Here is a 7,500-nt window from a genome sequence, read left to right as displayed (position 1 = left end):
AGGTAGAAAGTTGACGTGTTCCCCCGGGGCGCTAGGCTGCTTGTTCTTCCTCACTGGAATCCTGCTGGTTCAGTTTCTCTCTAGCTTGGTTCGCTAACAACAGATTGAATGAGTCATTGGCCTAGCGGCTGTCTGTCGTGCCCTTCCAGTTCTGTTGCTAGCTGGTGGGTGAGAGATTTCGTTGTGTGCACCACCGTCAAAGCGGCAAGTAAAATAAGTAGTCTAGTTTTCCACACCAGTTAACACTTGGTTGCAGCATTGCTTGGCTAGCTAGCCTACGGTAAACAACCTGCCCCCCCCCCTCTCTTATTAGCCTGGCTAGCTAGCATTTGCTACGCTAGCTGCCTAACAACAGAGTGGTTTGCTTGTAATAAACCCACATAAGGTAATGTGGTGGAATTCTAAGTTAAAATACTTTGAAATAAAATGTCAAAGACCAGAGCTGATGGCTTATTCAGAGACTTTTAGACTTTTAGAATCTCTGAGTAACAAAAGCCGAGTCCTGTTTGTCTCTCCGTACACCACGTTTATACAGTTCCAATGTAGGTTCCATCCCCCATATGCAAATCATTTACACTTCCTGGCTGTTTGCCACCAATATCATTCACCCGGTTCCTGTACCTCGTCAGGGCCTGGTTTCCCCTCCCATTTCTAAAGATAGTTCTCGGGTTGCTACAATATTGGTGGTGAGCTCATCGTAATTATCACAAAAATATTAGTACTGTGTTTCTAGTGCAGATGACCCTCCCTTCACCTACCGACCGCACTGTTACCAGTGTCTCCAGACACCGTCACTCCCTCTACCTCTTATCCTGTTTTCTGATGTGTACAAATACATTTGTTTAAGTAAGTGAATCATCAATTATCTACCCATCAGGTGTACAGGTGTACAGGTGTACAGTTCTAAAAGCCTGCAGTCCCCTTTGGGAGTTCCGGCGCATTCCAGTAGGAATTGCTACATCTTGGGCTCTGATCGAGGGCATCTCTGTTTCAAAGATTTGTGCTGCTGCCAGTTGGCTTCCCCTTACAGTTCTACCGCTTGCATGTCACTGCACTTTCCTTGGCGCATGCGGTCCTTGGCGCTGGATCTGAGTAGGGTGAAGCGGGTGCATTTCCATGTGCTCACTCAGGTTTTTCTGTATGTGCTTTTGGCAATCGGGCGTCGTGCAAATGTCCCATAGTGAGATGTTGAACCGAGTCAACCGAAAGAGAGCTTTAAGTTACGGGGTGTAACCCCGGTTCTCTGGAGGAGATAAGGGAGACATCTCACCAGATTACCCGTCTTTTTGTAATGAAACGGGTGCGCTGTGCATGAGCTTTTATGAGCTGGGCTGGGGCGAGGTCAGCTGGGGTCAGGGGTCAGGGGTCTGTTCCATGCCTGATTGAAGAGGGTTTCAGCCAATAGGGTATGCAAGGGTGCATATCCCATAGTGAGATGTCTCCCTCCTCTCCTTCAGAGAACTGGGTTACAAACCGTAACCCAAAGGTTTGTGTCATTACACAAGTGGAATATTGTTTCCTATTGCATTTGTGCAAGAACACAAACTGCTGGACTGCATATGCTTTGTAAACATCTAATAACCATGTAATAACATGGTTACTACAGTAATTACAATGTTACTACACAAGTTTGGGGGCAACTTAATGTAAATTGTTAGCAAAAACATGTATGAAATTGGTATCATGACGTATAGCTGCTTGACATCTCTAGCTGAATCTCTTTTACAATAAAGTGTTATTGTTTAGTGAACTGACATCATGACGTTTTTATGGTTGTACCTTTGTTCTCTCTCTAGATATGGCGTCCTCCAGCAGTCTCCTGTCTGAAAAGCAGTTCCAGTGCTCCATCTGTCTGGATGTGTTCACTCAGCCAGTCTCCATCCCATGTGGACACAACTTCTGCATGGCCTGTATCAGAGGATACTGGGATAGCACTGACCTCTGCCAGTGTCCACTCTGTAAGGAGACGTTCCACAGAAGACCTGAGCTGAAAGTCAATACCTTCATTTCTGAGATGGCCATTCAGATCAAGTTGACTATAGTTACAGCCAATGTTGCAGAACAACCACAAGCCAACCCTGGGGAAGTGGCCTGTGACGTCTGCACTGGGAGGAAGCACAAAGCCCTGAAGTCCTGCCTGGTGTGTCTGACCTCTTACTGTGAGACTCACCTACAGCCTCATCAGGTAGCCCCAGGCCTGAAGAGACACAAGTTGATCAACCCCGTAAAGAACCTTGAAGACAGAATGTGTAAGAAGCACGACAGACTCCTGGAGCTGTTCTGTAGGACTGACCAGACGTGCGTGTGTCAGTTCTGCACTGAGACAGACCACAAAACTCACCACACCGTCCCTCTAGAGGAAGAGTTTGGAGAGAGGAAGGCTCAGCTGGGGAAGACAGAGGCACAAGTGCAGATGATCCAAGAGCGACAACAGAAGGTCCAGGAGATCAAACACTCAGTCAAACTCAGCAGGAAAGGCACAGAGAGAGAGATAGCAGAAACTGTGGAGGTCTTCACTGCTCTGGGGCGCTCCATTGAGAGATGCCAGGCTGAGCTTATTGAGGTGGTTGAGAAGAAGCAGAAAGCAACAGAGAGGCAGGCTGAAGGGCTCATTAAAGAGCTGGAGCAGGAAATCACTGAGCTACAGAGGAGACACACTGAGCTGGAGCAGCTCTCTGAGGACCACCTCCACCTCCTCCAGAGCTCCCCATCCCTGAGCCCCCACACACACACCAAGGACTGGTCTGAGATCAGGGTGCACAGTGATCTGTGTGTGGGGAACCTGAGGAGAGCTGTGTCTCGGCTGGAGGAGTCACTTCATAAAGAGATGAAGAGTGTACTTTGTGACTCTGAGCTGAAGAGGATAAAGCAGTGGTCAGTGGATGTGACTCTGGACCCTGATACAGCAAATCCATACCTCATCGTGTCTAAGGGCAGGAAACAAGTGAGATATGGAAACAGAAGAGATCATCTCCCTGACAACCCAAAGAGGTTTAATGATGCTTTCATCGTCCTGGGAAAGGAGGGCTTCTCCTCAGGAAGATTCTACTATGAGGTGCAGTTGAAGGATAAGACAGGGTGGTTTTTAGGAGTGGTCAGAGAGTCCATCAACAGGAAGGGAGTGATTGCACTGAGCCCAGAGGAGGGGAACTGGACTGTGGTGCTGGCAAACAGAGAGTACATCGCCTGTGCAGAAGCTCCTGTCCGCCTCTCCCTGAGACAGGAGCCCCAGAAGGTGGGGGTGTTTGTGGATTATGAGGGGGGTCTGGTCTCCTTCTATGATGTGGAGAACAGGTCTCATATCTACTCTTTCACTGGCTGCACCTTCACTGAGAAACTCTATCCATTCTTCTACCCTGGTGGTGAAAGTAGTGATAACTCCGCCCCTCTGATCATCACCCCTGTCAATTAAACTGACTGAACTTTAACCTCTCAGCTCGAGGAGATTATACCAGGAAATGAAATTTCCACAAATAGTTGTCTTTTTTGGGGGAGGGTGTTGTCTTTTGGTGTATTTGATTGATCAATATTCAATATCTCAAAGTTTCATATTTCAATGCCTTGAGTGCATCTGGTGACCTTTCTCTTACTAAGAAAAAAATTATATATATATACAGAACCAGTCAAAAGTTTGGACACACCTTGCCAAGAGTGTGCAAAGCTGTCATCAAAGCAAAAGGTGGCTACTTTGAAGAATCTAAAATATAAAACATATTCTAGTTTGTTTAACACTTTTTTGTTGACTACATAATTCCATATGTGTTCCTTCATAGTTTTGATGTTTTCAATATTAATCTACAATGTAGAAAATAAAAAAAATAAAGAAAAAACATTGAATGAGAAGGTGTGTCCAAACTTTTGACTGGTACTGTATATATATATATGAATCAACCACACTTTGATGAACCTAAATACAGAGCCTATGAAACAACAGTGTTATCATGTCGTTTATTTCCCTGTGTGTTTAACTGAGTGAACCAACCCCTGTATAGACTCTCTATAGCAGTACAGTACACACTGCTACCAACCCCTGTATAGACTCTCTATAGCAGTACAGTACACACTGCTACTAACCCCTGTATAGACTCTCTATAGCAGTACAGTACACACTGCTACCAACCCCTGTATAGACTCTCTATAGCAGTACAGTACACACTGCTACCAACCCCTGTATAGACTCTCTATAGCAGTACAGTACACACTGCTACCATCCCCTAGTGCAGGGTGTGTCAACTCCGGTCTAGCAGCCTCCCAAAGGACACACATTTTAGTTCTAACCCTGCACAAACATACCTGATAGTACCAATTAACTAATCATCAAGACCTTGATTGGTGGGATCAGGTGTGGTAGGTCTGGGCTGTAACTAAATGTCGTAAGACCAGAATCGAATGTTGATATACATCGAAATTATGAAAGTTTACAATTCCGACATTAAGTTTTCTATATTATACAACTTTATTGATACCCCCTGACCACGCCACAACCACACATACGTCTCTAGAGCAAAGGCTGGAGTTCCTGGCTCAACAACACAATGGCAGGTGGCTGGGAGCTCCCTGCTGGCATGGGATTCAAAACAGCAACTTCACTGGCTACCAGTCCAGTCTCTCCGACCGTTACATTTACATTACATTTACATTTACATTTTACATTTATGGCATTTAGCAGACGCCTTTATCCAAAGCGACTTACAACAAATACATTTGTTTAAGTAAGTGAATCATCTATCCATCAGTCATCATAAGATAAAGTAATCAATGCTCGGACCAGGGGCCATAGGCAGTCACAATGCTACAAGATGGATTTTTTTTGACAATTTTTTTTATAATTAACAGGAGAGAAACCTGTACAGGGGGGTAGTCTCCCTGAACTCCTGGCTGCCTACCACATCATTAGATTCCAAGGGTTTCGATCATTCCAATGATGTCTTATTCAACATGTAAAAGCAGTGTGTGTGTGTGTGTGTGTGTGTGTGTGTGTGTGTGTGTGTGTGTGTGTGTGTGTGTTGAAAAAGCCCAGTGATCTATAAATAGATTAACTCTGATCTTAACTGCCATTCTGTGAGGCTATTTATAGCTTGCTAAACAATATCAAAGAAAAGAGAGAGAGAGAGAAAGAAGGGAGGGATGGATGGAGAGAGAGAGAGAGAAAGAAAGAAGGGAGGGATGGGTGGAGAGAGAGATGTACTTTGTCTTTGCCTTTCAGAGCAACAGGTAGACACACCCAGAGCAGCATGTCAGGACAGGGAGGGGCTGAGTAACGTCACGTTGATGAATTGAAAGTTAAGTTGAGAGATGTCTGAAATGAAAGCAAACTCTGGTTTATTACAGAGAAACTCTCGACACAACAACCACAGTGAGTCTCCTGTTGCTATTATTATTCATTAATAGAACACACACACACACACACACACACACACACACACACACACACACACACACACACACACACACACACACACACACACACACACACACACACACACACACACACACAGGTACCAACAATGTTAGCGAAATTAGAAATGAGCAAGTGCAACATTGTATCATAATAAGATGGTATCATGATGTATTGCCTGCTGGACAACTCTAAAGCTGAAGCTGTTAAACAGTGAAGTTTAATTATTTGAGAGTCAACTGACATCATGACGTTTTTTATGGTTGTACCTTTGGTCTCTGTGTAGATATGGCGTCCTCCAGCAGTCTCCTGTCTGAAAAGCAGTTCCAGTGCTCCATCTGTCTGGATGTGTTCACTCAGCCAGTCTCCATCCCATGTGGACACAACTTCTGCATGGCCTGTATCAGAGGATACTGGGATAGCACTGACCTCTGCCAGTGTCCACTCTGTAAGGAGACGTTCCACAGAAGACCTGAGCTGAAAGTCAATACCTTCATTTCTGAGATGGCCATTCAGATCAAGGCGTTAGCCAACACTCCAGAACAACCACAAGCCAAGCCTGGAGAAGTGGCCTGTGACGTCTGCACTGGGAGGAAGCTCAAGGCCCTAAAGTCCTGCCTGGAGTGTCTGACCTCTTACTGTGAGACTCACCTACAGCCTCATCAGGTAGCCCCAGGCCTGAAGAGACACAAGTTGATCAACCCCGTAAAGAACCTTGAAGACAGGAAGTGTAAGAAGCACGACAGACTCCTGGAGCTGTTCTGCAGGACTGACCAGACGTGCGTGTGTCAGATCTGCACTGAGACAGACCACAAAACTCACCACACCGTCCCTCTAGAGGAAGAGTTTGGAGAGAGGAAGGCTCAGCTGGGGAAGACAGAGGCACAAGTGCAGCAGATGATCCAGGAGCTTCAGCAGAAGGTTCAGGAGATCAAACACTCAGTCAAACTCAGCAGGAAAGGCACAGAGAGAGAGATAGCAGAAAGTTGGAAGGTCTTCACTGCTATGGTGCTCTCCATTGAGGAATGCCAGGCTGAGTTTATTGACGTGGTTGAGGAGAAGCAGAAAGCAACAGAGAGGCAGGCTGAAGGGCTCATTAAAGAGCTGGAGCAGGAAATCACTGAGCTACAGAGGAGACACACTGAGCTGGAGCAGCTCTCTGAGGACCACCTCCACCTCCTCCAGAGCTCCCCATCCCTGAGCCCCCACACACACACCAAGGACTGGTCTGAGATCAGGGTTCACAGTGATCTGTGTGTGGGGAACCTGAAGAGAGCTGTGTCTCAGCTGGAGGAGTTACTTCATAGAGAGATGAAGAATGTATTTTGTGACTCTGAGCTGAAGAGGATAAAGCAGTGGTCAGTGGATGTGACTCTGGACCCTGATACAGCTCATCCATACATCATCCTGTCTAAGGATGAGAAACAAGTGATCGTTCAAAAAAGACTACAGAATCTCCCTGACAACCCAAAGAGGTTTAATATGGCTGCCTATGTCCTGGGAAAGGAGGGCTTCTCCTCTGGGAGATTCTACTATGAGGTGCAGGTGAAGGACAAGACTGCATGGACTTTAGGAGTGGCCAGAGAGTCCATCAACAGGAAAGGGAGGTTAACACTGACCCCCGACAGAGGATGCTGGACTGTGGGGCTGAGGAATGGCGATTACATGGCTCTTACTGAACCTCCTGTACCCCTCTTCCTGAGACAGGAGCCCCAGAAGGTGGGGGTGTTTGTGGATTATGAGGGGGGTCTGGTCTCCTTCTATGATGTGAAGAACATGTCTCGTATCTACTCTTTCACTGGCTGCACCTTCACTGAGAAACTCCATCCATTCTTCTTCCCTGGTCTTGACTATGATGGTAAAGACTCTGCCCCTCTGATCATCTCTCCTGTCAATCACATAGCCTGAACTTTAACCTCTCAACTCAGCTGTCTGTCATTCTACACAGAGGAAAGAGTAAGAAAATACCAAAAAGATGTTTTGATGTTAAGAAGAAGGACGTTTGATTTTCTGCCACCTCCTTAACTGTTTGATATATCAGCAGCATAAGAGTGTGAGTGTGTGTGTGTGTGTGTGTGTGTGTGTGTGTGTGTGTGTGTGTG

The 7,500-nt window shown here is 46.1% G+C and overlaps 1 protein-coding gene across 1 annotated transcript in view; it reads left to right on the top strand.

The window, feature by feature from the left end:
- Positions 1 to 7,393, top strand: part of LOC310812469 (uncharacterized protein) — an 8,958-nt gene extending 1,565 nt beyond the window's left edge. Inside the window, exons 2-4 of the mRNA XM_083681045.1 lie at positions 1,797 to 3,403; positions 5,332 to 5,356; positions 5,685 to 7,393. Of these exons, the coding sequence (XP_083537171.1) occupies positions 1,799 to 3,403; positions 5,332 to 5,356; positions 5,685 to 7,306 (3,252 nt within the window). The 5' untranslated portion in view covers positions 1,797 to 1,798 and the 3' untranslated portion in view covers positions 7,307 to 7,393. The remainder of the gene's footprint in view (positions 1 to 1,796; positions 3,404 to 5,331; positions 5,357 to 5,684) is intronic.
- The last annotated feature ends 107 nt before the right edge of the window (positions 7,394 to 7,500 follow it).

The sequence above is a fragment of the Argentina silus genome (genome assembly GCF_951799395.1).
Source record: "Argentina silus genome assembly, chromosome: 1".
NCBI classification, from domain to species: Eukaryota; Metazoa; Chordata; class Actinopteri; order Argentiniformes; family Argentinidae; genus Argentina; species Argentina silus.
This window is presented reverse-complemented; position numbering and strand designations above follow the sequence as displayed.